The sequence below is a fragment of the Rhinolophus sinicus genome, linkage group LG02 (genome assembly GCF_036562045.2).
Source record: "Rhinolophus sinicus isolate RSC01 linkage group LG02, ASM3656204v1, whole genome shotgun sequence".
Lineage (NCBI taxonomy): Eukaryota > Metazoa > Chordata > Mammalia > Chiroptera > Rhinolophidae > Rhinolophus > Rhinolophus sinicus.
In genome coordinates this window covers 25,974,127-25,988,696 of record NC_133752.1, presented here as the reverse complement: position 1 = coordinate 25,988,696, position 14,570 = coordinate 25,974,127, and the positions used below count along the sequence as shown (strand labels likewise).

The window sequence follows — 14,570 nt, the reverse complement described above, 5'->3', positions numbered from 1 at the left end:
TATTATTTTACTGGAACAAGTTGTAACCTAGGGCTATGCCAGGCAAACCAGATGTATGGTCATCCTGCCCATTACTCAGATATCTGCAAACACGTCACGGAGGTTGTTCCACAGATACGCACACAGAAATACACAACTGTATGTGAGACCACACTGTACTTTTTCCTTTCAATTAACAACTCATCTTTTACACCAGTGAACACAAATCTACTGTGTCCTTTACAAGGAATATGACATGGGTGTGGTCACATGGTTGGGGATTTTGGTTCTGTTCTGGTTTTCGGCTATTAAACAATGCCACAGTAAGCATTCTTCCTACTGCAGTACATTTTTGATTGATTAATTTCTAGAATAGGTTGCTATACATGGCACTGCTGGGTCAAAGGTAAGCAGAGTTTGCATCTGGCTCATGTTGCCAGCTGCTCAGGTAGCTTCTTTGCAATCCCGTTCCTAGAAAAGTACCCTCCGGTTCATAAGTTTCTACTTTGACGTCTTCTAATTAGTAAATAACTGAGATCATTTAAATAAATCATTTAAACCCAAACTAAACTTTGGATTATTTAAAATTCCACAGAACTATTCTCCCTTCTCCCCAGTTGACACCCTAATAATCCTGATACTCTGATTCAGTTTGAACTTGGAAAGTTAGTTCATAAATCTTTTTTTTGCATCACTTAGGGGCCTTGAGATCATTAAGAAGGGGCCTCTTACCCACACGGGGCCTGTTTTCTCTTTCAAGGGCTCAGAAGTGACTTGGCTTCTACCTGAAAGGCCAAAGGTATGGTTCTGATTGAATCTCGCTTTTATTCTGAGCTACAAGATGGACTGTGGCCATTTCCTTGGAGTTGTTAAACCTTATGTGTTGAAACCAGCTGAATAACTGACAAAGCCCCTTTTATAGTTAGAGACACGGAGATCCTGCCATGAAAAGTGATGTGGCAATGTCGGGGGACACATGAGGAAATTCCAGGTTAGCCTCGGCTCATTTTATAAATTGTTCAATGCTCTATCCCTGACTTCACCACACACGTTCCAGATGCCTGGAGCATTGTTATTAGTCCCCATCGTAAAACACATGACGAAAACCACTACATCCAGGTGCCGGGGTTCTAAGCTCAAATATCTGGAACAGCTGTCACACACCCAGGTGATTTCCCTTTTGCAGAAGCAAAGCCACCTGAAGACCATCTTGTACTCACCAGTGAAAAGGGGGAAAAAATGGACTCATCCTTTGCTCTGCTTTCTCCTTTTTAAAAACAGCAATCTGGGGCCATGTGGTGTGAGGGGAAGCCTCCAGCAACCTCGCTGGGTACAAAGAATGTGAGAACTGGGAGAGCGCTCTGAGATCCCTTGCTTGGTCCACGCCTCTCGTTCTAGCAGTCAGGAGGCCAAAACCCAGAAAGGTAATACCACCTGCCAAACGCCACACAGGGAGCCCTGGCCAATTTGGAACCTGAGTCCTCATCACTCGCCATATTTCTGGTCTCTGAGACCAGTACGGCCAAGGCACAGATCAGCTGTAGGCTGTGTGTATGATGCCTGGACCCAGGGTATGAGACCCGCTCTGCGGCCCTGCGCCCATCACTCCACTGCTCTAAGTCCAAGTTTCCTTGTCCATAGAAAGGGGAAAGTCACAGCCAGCAATAGCTATACGTTACTAAAACTGATGCTATTGAAACTCAGATAAAGGTTAAATAATGCCTAATTGACTATAGTAGGAAAAAACCACTTTGCTCCATTTACTCTCCTGGAGCAGCTAATAAAGTCAGAAGAAAACCTAAGATTTATACAGATTTCCAACGCTTTTTCTAAACACTCGTTTATTCATGACTAGATTGGACAGAACTCAGTAGCACTGGAATTAGATTAGACTCAAAAAGCTTCCAATCTTGCCAGCAGACATTAATATACGTTTTAAAAGAAATGGCTGTTTTACTTGAAAACTAATAATCATCGAAGTTAAGCTCTAAAATGGTGCTTCTCAAACTGAGGAAGGACCAGTTTTTTTCTTTTTCTTTTAAAAATTTCTAATCCACTATAGACTGATACTGTTACAAAATGCAGTAAAAATGAACTACTAGAAAAATGAAATGAGAAAAAAACGCTAACAAAATACAAGTCTGCTTTGAAAAAAAAAAGAAATAGAATTATACTATCAAATTGCTGGAAAAGTTTCTAAATGTTTAGTCTCAAGTTCTGCAATTATCTGGGCCAGTGACAGCTCGGACTGGCACACGGTCAACAGACCATACTATAAAAAATAGCGTATCTGTCCCCTCTGCAGGGCCTTTCCGGAGAGCAGACATGTGCAGTGTGCTTCTGGGTATCAGCTCATCTACTCCTTGAAACAAACCTGTCAGCACCCACGTCTTACACGTGTGGAAAGTGGGGCTCAGAGAGCTGAAGTCATTTGCCTAAGATCACCCTGCAAATTGGTGCGGGTTGGAATTTAAATCTGGGGCTACCTGTCTAAAGTCTGTGCCCAACATTCTATGTTGTCTCCTGACAGCACTCAGAGAGAAGCCACACAAATACTTTCCAGTTTATCATTTAACTCAGTGTATAATCCTGTCATTACCAGTTGGTAGGCAACTAAGCCGCTGGGTTTTTCTATCTTCTTCCTGTTTTCCGGACATTTTGATTGATTTAATTTAGAGGAATCATGAAGAGTGATGACACATTAATTAACTAAGATGTCTGGAAACAGATTAAGGAAAGACTTGACACACAGGAGAGAAATGGCCACTAAACCTGGATTTAAACACTTGATTTCATCCTTCCCCCCAGTCATCCATGAGGGGTGAGGCTGGCTGGCTTGACCCCCGCTGAGGCTTACCTTGCCCCACAGCCGAGTGCATTTTTTCCATGTCAAACTTAATTTTGGATCTTCCCGGAGTGCTAAGCATCTTCTCCCACACTGCAGTTACTTCTTTAAGACAGGGAGTGATTTCTTCATAATCAAGCTTCAGGCGCTTGTTCAGCAAATCATTTTCAGAGGCTAGAACAGACCATTCAAGAGCATGTTAGTGAACGTGATGGCTACGTGTCTTGTGTCTTCTATGTCACAACATGGCTGTCTGCTCATCCTCACTGCTGACATGCCGTGCGGTTGCAGCCAGCTGAACAGGTCACTGTCCCTGCCCCACCCCCATTTCCCTTACTCTGGAAAAAGCTAAACACCCAGGAGGCATCCTCAGTGTCTCGTACCCCTTCACCCACGATGGCTCCTATTGGCTCTATTGCTAAGATATATCCCACACCCGTCCAATTCTACCCATCTCCATGGCTATCCTATTAAACCAGAAATATCTCAAGGGCAGGAGCAATGTGTTTAAACTCTTGTGCATGGCATAGTTTGAGCATAACAAAATTTTTCCATCTAAATTAGGAGAGGCTCTCCAAGGATTGTTCTTTCTTATTTAGAGCCAAGCCTCCTGTAGGTAGTTTTTACCATTAGTCATGTTTCTGTTGCCTGGAGCTGAACAGAATAAATCTACCCTTTTCATGTGACATCGTCACACATATATGGAGGTAGCTATTATTTTCCACCAACCTCATTCAGCTTAAAGCTGCATTAGGAAGAATTAGAACTCAATTATCAAATGGGGGGGGGGGAATCAATAGAGGAAAATTATCAGAAGGATTAAAGTGGATCCCATCACTCCCACCTAAAACCACTAAATCCTATTTAGACACAGTAACGTTGTCAGCCCCCAAATCCATTCCACATCACCTCTGAGATCTAGACTGTGAGTGTTATCAGGAGGGCAAGTAGGATACATAGCTCCCAGTATGTATGCGTATAGGCCAATATAGACTTCTGCAGAACTGATAAACTTGCCTTCTTTATAATAATAAATGCTATGTCTCAAGTACTTTATACATAGTACTATTTAATTTTTTTTTTTTTTTTACTATTTAATCTTAACGTCACCCTGAGGCACCAGAGGCTGAGTAGTTCCACCAAGGTCCCAGAGCAGGAGGGAGAGAGGGCCTGGGACCCTTGCCCTCCACTGCACTGCACAGCTTGTTATTAATTATACATTTTTCTGTCTGGGACTAGGCACATATCAACTAGGGGCCTTAAATGTTTGATAAAATACAGTGGAGCCATCTGAGCGTAGACTTTTCTTTGTGTGAAAGATTTTCAATACAAATTTGATCTCTTTAACAGAGAAAGGGCCATTTAGATCCTCTTTTTGTTCTCATTTCAGTTTTTGGTAAATTGCATCTTTCAGGAAGTTTGTCTCCTTCATTTTATGTGTTAAGTTTATGGGCATGAAACTGTTCTTAGTCCTACAGACTACAGACATTGATAAGTCAGCGCACACACCTTGCAAGTCTGCCCCCCCCCCCCCCCCCCCCCCCCCCCGTGAATACACTCTCCCCACACCCACTTTACTCAGGGGGAGACAGAGGCTGAACAGGTTCCTTATTTTGCCCAAGGCCACAGAAGGAGGAAGTGCTGGCAGCAGGATCTGAAGCCCTGGCTGGGGCTTTAAACCATTACATTCTTAAACCCCAGTTCCTACTATTATATTTAAAATGAGAACTACAACTACTTTGAGTTGGTCTGGTGAAGATTAGATGAGATGACATATACTAAGCATCTACAAAATGTCCAATTAGCAGTGCTCCCCAAATTATCAAAACTATAAAGACAAATACGGGAAGGCACAAAGTACTGCTGTACAAACTAAGTGCTGCTAACATGAATATTTTCTTCTTCTGTGTCAGAAACTGAGCAAATGCTAACTAATTCAGTTCATCTGGCTAACACCACCTTGATGGTCAGACCTTATTTGGCTGATGTACGAATTCTGCACTTAACTGACCCAATTACCGCCTTCAAGTACAAATACATCAAAAGATGGCACCTTTAAAAAGGCCTGCAGAGACCCCTCGCCCAGCCTCGCATTTCATGGACACAGTTAACTGAAGTGCAGAGCGAGTAAAGGACTTGCCCAAGGTTCCTGGCGAGCTGGTGAGTAGCCAAGTGACTCAGGCCTAGTGCCGCCTCTTATCTTTTGTGATTTTTCATGTACCGTTTTTCTTTTCCTTTTTTTAAAAAATACATTTTCAACGTCTAATAAACAGTTCTTTACATCTGTGGAGTTTAAATTAAAAAAAAGCCAACCCTAGATTTTTGGGGGGCTATGAAGATACACAGTTGATGTCATTAGAGTTGAACTAACCCTTGTCGGAAATCAGGTTCAGAACTAGCCTTGCTGAACAGTGGCTGCCAGCAGATTCGGGCTCTTGGAGCCAACGTACATTTCTCTGGCAGTGAACATTTCTCTGCTGTGAGCAAGTCTGGCTGCACTAAAGGGCCCAGCAAGCAACATGAGAAACCTGCTCTCCAGTCAACAGAACAGAAATATCTGGCCAGAAGATTCAGCTGAAAAGGCTGAATCCATGTATTTCACTATTGGCCCAAGCAACATCCTGCTGTTCCTGCATCCTGACAACACTGCTGCCTAAAATCGGTGGCCTCCAAAATGCCTTATCAACCAGGGCAGGTGGTGCAGGCCGGCGACAAACGTCAAGGTCAAGGTTCCAAGGCTAGAACTTGAGCTACAAGACCAAACTGTTCAGAATTGTAAATAAGGGTCTACATGGTTGTGAGTTTCTGGGGCTGGGGGAAGCCAGGCCTACATGACATCACATGTTTACTTTGCAAAAGAGGCATCTGAAACATTATCTTTTAACGTGGACGTTTGTGCCAAGCTGGACTTTGGGCTAACAGTCACGTCTGATTTACGTCCATTGCAGAAGGTGGGCTGTGGCTGCCCATCCCCAATTCTGCTCCATTAGCAACTGCCTTCTCAGATAAAATGCTCTTCCAGCTGCCACCATCTCTTGAAAGCGTGCAAAGGGAAGGCTAAGGGGCTGGAAGTCTCAGTAATGAAATGACCCCCAAGCTTGTAGCGATTTTAGAAAAACTGCACCCATTATTTAATGTTTTTACAATCAACATGTAGTATTTGTTTAATCATGGAAAACCCTTTTTTTTAATATCTGCAACTACAATTCAATTAAAGTTCCAAATCCAATGTGGTGGCACACTGTTATGCAGATATAATCTCTGTAACATTTTCATCTTAAACACGAAATGCTTAATCAGTCCAACAAGCAATAATGTGCTGACCAAAAACCATGCTTGTATTGAATCACACCCTGCTGTGTTCATTAGCGCTGCTTGCATCTTCATTTATAATAGAGGGAGAATGGCTTTGCAGAGGGGTACGTGGAAGACTGCTAGCTTGGGAGAGAGGTGATGCATTTTAGTCCCAATACCACTGAAAAAATAAACTTTGGGGAAATTACAATTCCGCTTCCAACTGTCTACGATGGATTGAGGCAGATTTAGACTATGTGGTTTGGTTCTTTGTCAGATGCAGTGCTTCTAGAATAGTAATAAATATTTGTTTGATCCATAGATTCAAAAGCCAGAAACTAGGCTTGACCATAAGAAGAATCTCATCATACATGCTTCTTTAATTTCTTTCCCAAAGAGCATGGCTATTAGTCTGAACACTTGATCAATTTCAAGAGCCAATCCCAGTTGCATTTAACTTTCTTTTTAAAAGCAATTAGAAAAAAAGCAAAAAAGCAATAGAATGACTATCTCTCTAGTACGTAGTACACTCCCTGGTTAGTTCTTGTCAAATTTTGCTTCTGTATTTAACGAGAAAGTTCTGTCCTCCAACACAACTTACTAAATATTTTTAGGTAATTCATAACCAAGCTCTTGTTGATGATTATTTTTACAGCAATATAGGTACTGTACATAATAATACAATGCTTTCTGAATTACATTTAGCAAGTTCATTGTTTGCTCACCACAAAGGTAAACATGTGCTGAACTTTACAGAGCTAAGAAGAGACATGAATTCAAAAACAGTAAAAATGAAAGTCCACACCGGACTGAACGCTGCCAGATGAAATGAGAAAGCAGTAGAACGATGCTGGGAAGGGCCAGTGAACTTACACAGCACCTGGGAGGGTGCTCCAGGTAACCTTAGGAAATGTCCCTGCTCACTCTGGTCTGGGTAGTCTTCATTTACACAGCTTTACAAAAAGCTTTGCTTCTGTGGCACACTGAGCTCATCGATTATAGTCACTAGTCTTCCCAAGAGGCCAGCAGCATCAGTCCCAGTTTACAGCTATTTCCTGATTTTCTGGGGCTGTCATTTGCAAGATTGGCCCAGATAAGCACTAAGGTTTTTGACCTACATGATGAGCATAACTACTTTTTTTTTGCTTTTCAACAAAAATGCCAACCAACATACACATGGCTATAAGAGCTGTGCTCCACAGCTGTCATTTAGCTGATGACACACTCAGGATTCCATTGCTATCAAACTTCTTCTAGACATCTGCTTATAGAATTATCTTCAGAAACACACAAGAACCTGGTAGAAACAGAGAGTTGGGGAAACACTTAGCACTCGCCGCTCTAATAGGCCTCACTGCAACATCCCCGCCATGGCCCATCTCCCTCAGCTTCAGGACTGCGTCTACACTCATATGCAGCCTCTTACAACAGGTGAACTACTTTCATATCAAAGGTCTTAGTACTGTCTGTTTCACTTTTTGTTTTTGGTCAAAGATAATATAATTATCTGGACTATGGACCTTATTCATCTGATTTAGTGTCTTAATAACTTTCAGCTCTATGCAAACAGCAAGCTCATTATTAAAAGATGAAGACTGACAATCAAGGAGGAAGTTCAATGAAATGTGCAGTAGTCCCCCCTTATCCATGGGGAATACGTGCCAAGACCCCCAGTGGATGCATGAAACCACAGACAGTACCAAACCTTACATACACTATGTTTTTTCCTTATATATTATGCACACCTTTTCACTTAAAGGAAGCACTTTACAGCTTCTCTTTGGCATATACCACTTCCAGTGTCACTACTGTTGCTCTTTGGAGCCATTAGTATGTAAAATAAGGGTTACTTAAACACAAACACTGCGACACTGCGGACAGTCAAGCTGATAACCCAGACAGCTACTAAGTGACCAATGGGTGGGTGGAGCATCCAGGGAGCGTACACTGGACGAAGGGATGATGCACATTCTAGGTAGGACTAAGCGGGACAGCTTGACATTTCACCACACAATTTAAAACTTATGAACTGTTTATTTCTGGCATTTTCCATCTAATATTTTCAGAGTATGGTTGACCATGGGTAACTGAAAGCCCAGAAAGCAAAAAGCAGTTTAGTAAACTCTTTTAATCAAGCACTGTACACTGCAGAATTTCTTTGGGCAGTGACAGCACGACTGAACTAGCTACCTGCACAGCCTCCCGCTGAGAGTATGTCCAGACTTCCTGATAAAAACTCTCATTATTTTCTAGCCAGCCAGCTCCCTATAATCTAAGACCCATGTTCTTTCCATTACACCACCCAGGGTACATAAACTTAGCTACTTTGAAAATAATATTTATTGCTTCAAGTGACAGCACGGAAACAGGAAATGAACAAAATCTAAACTTTCAAAGTTCACATCTTATTTTGATACTGACACGACCCTGGGCAGTTGCTTGGCTTCTCTGAGCCTTAGTTTCTTCTTCAGGCTAATATCTGCTTTCTGGAGTTGTCCTTAGGATTAAATGAGTCCGTCTACATAAAACACCTTGATATCAGTACAGGTAGAGCTCGGCTAATGCTGAAGTTTTCAGATTACGTGCAACTCACTAAAAATGCACATGGAGTGAGGTTTAATGATTTATGTGGGATCGGTTCATACGTAACACCCAGGCACACAGGCTATGGCTGAGAACAAAGTAGGGAGGGAAGGAGAAAAAACAAAACAAAAACCACTTTTCCGAGGGTTAAAGCGCCCACAGTTGAAACCTGTCTCTTGACAATGAGTTTCAACTCTTAACAATGACTACATAGGAATACCTAATACAGTGGGCGAGACCATTACATCTCCAGAAAGTAGTGTTAACTTTACTTTGACAAAGTCAATACATATTTTTAATATACACATATACATATGTATGTATGTTAGAATATCTTGCTTTCTTTTAAAGACATTACACTTATGTCTGATGTGATTCACGTCAGAGCCAAGATATATTAAGATCATCAGGCCTGCTCAGCACAAAAAATGGCAAACCCACCTTGCAGCTTCTGGTTTTCCTTCTCCATCCTGAGGAGGAGTATCTGTTGTAGAATCGCTTTTTGCCATAGTTCTCGAAGCTCGCGAGGTGTCCTTTTCTTTTCCTCCAGCACAGGGCCAGAGGGTCTGTCTTCACAAACTGGTTCTAAAGGAGACCGTGGGGGAAGCTCTCCCAGCTCAGAGTAATCTGGAGAGGGAAAAGAACGTTTCAGAATGGTCATTTTTCAGTAAAAATTTACATTTAAACATAATGCCAAACCAAAAATATCTGCTCGTTAAGATATTACATCATGCTATTACCCAAACTTAAGATTCATGTTCTAATATGCACTGGAATAAACTATATCTGAGGCATAAACATCTAACAAATTACATATCAAATGGTAAGGAAAAGTTGTAGCAGCGGAGGAAATGTTCAAAGATACCCACATTTTAAGGTAATATTTTTATCTTCTTCTGAGTTAATGACTCCATTAATGATAACAGCAAATATTCACAGGGTACTCACTATGTATCAGGCTGTTCTGAGGGCTTTATGTGTAATAATTTATTTAACACTCAACCACCCTAAGACATAGGTATTATAACTATTCAGTTTTAAAGAAAGCAAACTGCAGCACAGGGAGGTTGAGTACCTTGCCCAATGTCATACAGCTAGAAAGCAGTAGAGCCTGGACTGGAACCCCCAGTCTCGCTTTCATGTGCATTTTTAACCACTGTGTTATACAGCTAGGTATTTTGAAAGAAGAGTAAAACATTTTTAATAGTCAATAACAATGACCATTAACAAAGCCTCTACCAAGTGCCGGGCACTGTGCCAGGTGTTGTTTTTTTTAACTTGTATTTATTTTAAGTGTGTTTTTCTAGGACCCATCAGCTCCAAGTCAAGTAGTTGTTTCAATCTAGTTGTGGAGGGCGCAGCCCATGTGGGGATCGAACCAGCAACCCTGTTGTTAAGAGCAGCACACTCATACCAACTGAGCTAACTGACTGCCCCCGTGCTAGGTGTTTTATGTAGACAGACTCATTTAATCCTGAGGACAACTCCAGAAGGCAAGTATTAGCCTGACGAGGAAACTATGGCTCAGAGAAGCCAAGCAACTGCCCAGGGTCATACAGTGAATAAGCAGGTGTGTCAGGATCCCAACCTGTGTTTGCCGGACTCAGAAGTCCAAGCTTACCCATAGATACCCCTACCATTTAAATGTTTCCCGTGTCATCCATTTTTCATTTCCTCTTTATTAGTTGAAATCTCTTGACATTTCACGAACTTGTTCCTTCTTACTGCAGACACTGTGCTGCTGGTACACAGTGTAACAACTCACAAATACCTGCAGACACGCACAGAGAATAGCCCACCTGCTCGCTAAGGGGAGCAGAAGATCCTATACAAACAGACCTCATCCAACACAGCACATTCTTGGGAACTTCTGTCTGAACTGAACCTAGATAAAATCACAGTCTTAACACGTGCTGTGAAAAGCCTTTCCCAAGCTGCTTGAGTCTCACACCACCCATAATACAATATACAATCTCTTCCAACACAATTGCATGTTACAATTAATTTCCAGAACAGCTGTCTGCATTGTCTGCTCATTAGCTTTATCTGAAGTTAGGTTTGTTTTCCTGCTATAAAATCAAACACAAGCTACAAAATGTTTAATTTTCCAAAGTAATTTGTCCACCTTAACTCCTCTTAAAATTACTGGATTAAAAAAAAAATGTATAATGAGCATTAAGAATGCTTTATGATCTCTGTAGCATTTAAATGCTGATCATCGATTTCTTATTTCATTATGATGCTATTAAACAAATGACTAAATTAAAGTTCTACTTCTGGAGGTAAGAAATAATACACAGTTTATGCATGTTAGAGGAGGATAGTCACACAGTATAAATTTTTATTAAGTTGTATTCTGTGCATAAAGTCTTTCTCTATATTTCCTACCACCCCTCTTTTGAAGGTGTGCCACACCATCACCAGGGCGAAATTCGGTCAATATAAAAGCAGGAATCAAAACTGCATATAAAGTATGATCTCAATTTTATAATATTATGAGAGGCAGTACAGTTTAGAGATAAACAGGTCAGGCTCTGGAGCCAGGCTGCCTGAATTTTAATCAATACTCTGCATTTGTTGATTCTGTGACCTTTAGCAAGTTGCTTAACCTCTTTATGCCTCAGTTTCCCAATCTGTCAAATGGGAATAACAGCACCTCCCTCACAGTGGTGTTATAGGAATGAACTGAGTTCATATACATGACATAAACCACCTCAAACAGGGTCCAACACACAGCAAGAATCCAGTGGCTATCAGCTTTATTGTTTACTATCACACAGTCATTAAAAAAGTCACAGAAAAAAATACTGAAACACATCAAAATTTAGCCACTCATCTGGAAACTCTAAGAAGTCTCAACAAGGCCACCTTGTCAACAAGGGTTTGTCCAGCACCAAGCACAGTCCCTGGTACCCAGGAGGAACTTCATAAACAATTGTCAAATAAAAGAAGAGATAAGCAGGTGCCGGGTTTGGGCGTGCTTGTTGTTCTTTGTATTTCCTGTATTTTTCTAAAATCACTATAGAAAATGTTTTCATAATTGAAAAACCAAAGAAAAATCATACGAACCTGTTCTGACTTAAAGCAAAGATTGAAAAATGTTCTGTAAAACATCAATCCCCCCAATCCCTGTGTACTTAGGAATAGTTATCATTGAATATGATAAACTTCAAATTAATCTTTTTTGCAAAAGAAATTTGAGTCAGTATTCTTGTTTAATCTTATTCTGCAGCTTGAAGTTTCCATTTGAACCCTTTCTTTTCTCTCTCGTGGCTGCTGGAACTCTGCCGGACACAGCAGTTGTGATTCAAGTTCTGCTTTAGCTCATGTTGGAAGTATTTACACTACCGCTGGTTCACGAAAGTCTCGTTTCCAAAAAGTGGTTCTTGTGAGAGATCCTGGCTGGCGCGGCAGGCCCTGGAGCAGCAGTTAAAGCAGGATTTTAGAGTTTTCTCATGTATACAAGAACCCTGGGACCAGTCCAGTCAACAGAGCATCTTTCCCACGAAGACAAGGGCTCATCTCACCCAGTCTACTTCCTCTAACCTCAACCTTTCTGTTTATCACAGCCTTTCTCCTCCCGGGTGTCTTGAAAAATCCTACCACATCGCTTTCAAGTTCTGGAACGTAATGAACAGAGCAGGTGTCACTCGGGCTGGGCTGACAGAACATGTCTGGGAGTTTAGGTTCCTTGGTTCCCCAGATCCATTTACTCTCTACCAACTGGGTTGCTGACAAGGACCACACGCTACAGAAGCTCACGAAGCGCCAGCTTTTGCTATTTTCTTATTCAGAGAAATCAGATCAGCCAAGAGTACAAGCATTGTTTGGTGATGATGACTGTGAGGTTTAAGGCATAAACTGCTTCCCGAACGTTCTTTGCTTTTGCCGTCTTTTTCATGTTATCAATCACAGCTCAGTTTGTTGAGCTTTTACTTTGTGACGGGTCCTTGACACAAAGAAACCTGTCTGATTTCCACAACCACCTCATGAGGAAGGTGATATTATCCCCATTTTGCAGCCTGAACAACTAAGGTGCAGTGAGGTTTTTTTAACTTGGCCAAGGTCACACAGCTAGCAAGAGTCAGAGGCACAATTTGAACGAAGATGTATTTTCCTCCAAAGTAAAAAATGCTTAACTAGTGCTTCTCTAGTTTCTAGATGCAAAGCATCATGTGGGTATTTTGCTAAAATGCAGATTTTGATTCAGTAGGTATGAGGGGAACCTGGGAATCTGCATATCTATCAAGTTCCCAGGTGATGCTACCACTGCTGCTTCTCAAAACACACTTTGAATAGTGGGGTTCACGCTACATTTTCACACTTCATCCCTGCATGAGACTTTGTAGTCATTATGTCCGCTCTTCATTTTCTTTCAGTGTTGCCCCTAGGACACAGTTCAAGTGCTGTTGTTGTCAGCTGCCTGAATTTAGGCCTTCACACATGGCCGGAGCTTGTCCCAACCTTGGGCAGGGTACCAAGGCCAAGTATAGAACACAAAGAAGGATTGCGAGTACTAGTGTTAATTTTACCTCTGAATTAACTAAGTAAAAGCTAATCTACTGTAAAAGTCAGCAAACAAACCTAACAGTTTACAGCAGGGTTTCAACACTATTGACATTTGGGACTGGACAGCTCTTTGTCATGTTCTGTGCATCATAGAATGTTTAGCAGCATCCCTGGGCACAGCCGACTAGATGACAGTAGTATCCGCACACCCCAGCAGCGGCAATCAAAAATTCCCACACATTGCTAAGTGCCCCTCACGGAAAAAGGGGGACAAGACAAGATCATCCCCAGTGAGAACCCGATTCAGAGTAAAAAAAAAAAGAAACCATCACTTACTCTCTCCTACACCCCGGGAAGGGGTAAAAATATATCTCCTTCACCCAGATTTTATTTTATGTGTCAGCAATTACTGATGTTACAGTTTATAATTAACAAGAATTAAAAAATATTATCTTTTGTTCATATTAAGAGTAGCTTAGTCACAAAGTAGTTTAGTAATTTACAAAAGGGGACAGATAAGTATCTCTGCTCTAAATTTGGCCTGGCTAACTCAATCCAAGTGGGCTGTTTTCTTATCAATGCAAAAAGATCCAGATTTGGGACAGCTTTGTAACTGGTCCTCTTCCATGTGCGTGCACCACTTGGGATGCAGTCCTGTGAGGTGCTGGGGTGTGTACTCACACACACAGGGCACTGAATGGAGTGGCAGGGTTAGAATAACAACAGGAAAATGTCGGCCATTTGTCAGCTGAGAACCTTGTTCTAATACCATGTGCATTACTGTAACTGAGATAGTTCCTACACTAGTATTTTTTGAGTCCCTTGTATGCACCCAGGATGGGATGTGCTAAGAGAGGCTGTGCTACTCGCCAGAACAATACTGGGAATCTGGCTCCACATATATTCTTGCTGAGAGACTGCGGCACAGGGACTGGGGCGAAGAGCATGTTGGCTGCAACAGACGCTGAGTGGGGACGGGGCCTGCTCCACCCCAGGCCAGCCTGGTCGGTCCCTCTTTGTAAACACGTAGACCTTTCGGGTTCCAGTCCCTCGGTGCAAAAATGTGAGAAATTACATTTACCTCTGATTGCCCCAACTGTGGAGACCACAGGCACTGACAAGCATATTTATAAAGTCTGCAAAGCCACAAAACCAAAGGGCTGCAATAACACGTTAGTATAGGATTAAATTTTACTATTCTGACATCTCCTATAATGACAGTATGTAGAACACTTAAATTATGTAGACCTTCAGAAACAATAGCCGTCAATGGGTTTTAAGACTTTTAAAACCAGCCATAATTCAGGGGCCCTAAGAGACAACTGCCTCCATTTAAAGCACTGCTGGGACATTCTCAATA

At 41.7% G+C, this 14,570-nt stretch overlaps 1 protein-coding gene across 6 annotated transcripts in view; it reads right to left on the bottom strand.

Moving 5' to 3' along the window:
* Positions 1-14,570, bottom strand: part of TBC1D1 (TBC1 domain family member 1) — a 209,343-nt gene that overhangs the window by 33,297 nt on the left and 161,476 nt on the right. For all 6 annotated transcript variants that reach the window (XM_019741932.2, XM_074322281.1, XM_019741934.2 and 3 more), the window contains 2 exons: positions 9,143-9,328; positions 2,837-2,998 (listed from right to left, as the gene is read on the bottom strand). In XM_019741932.2, coding sequence (XP_019597491.2) covers positions 2,837-2,998; positions 9,143-9,328 — 348 coding nt within the window. The remainder of the gene's footprint in view (positions 1-2,836; positions 2,999-9,142; positions 9,329-14,570) is intronic.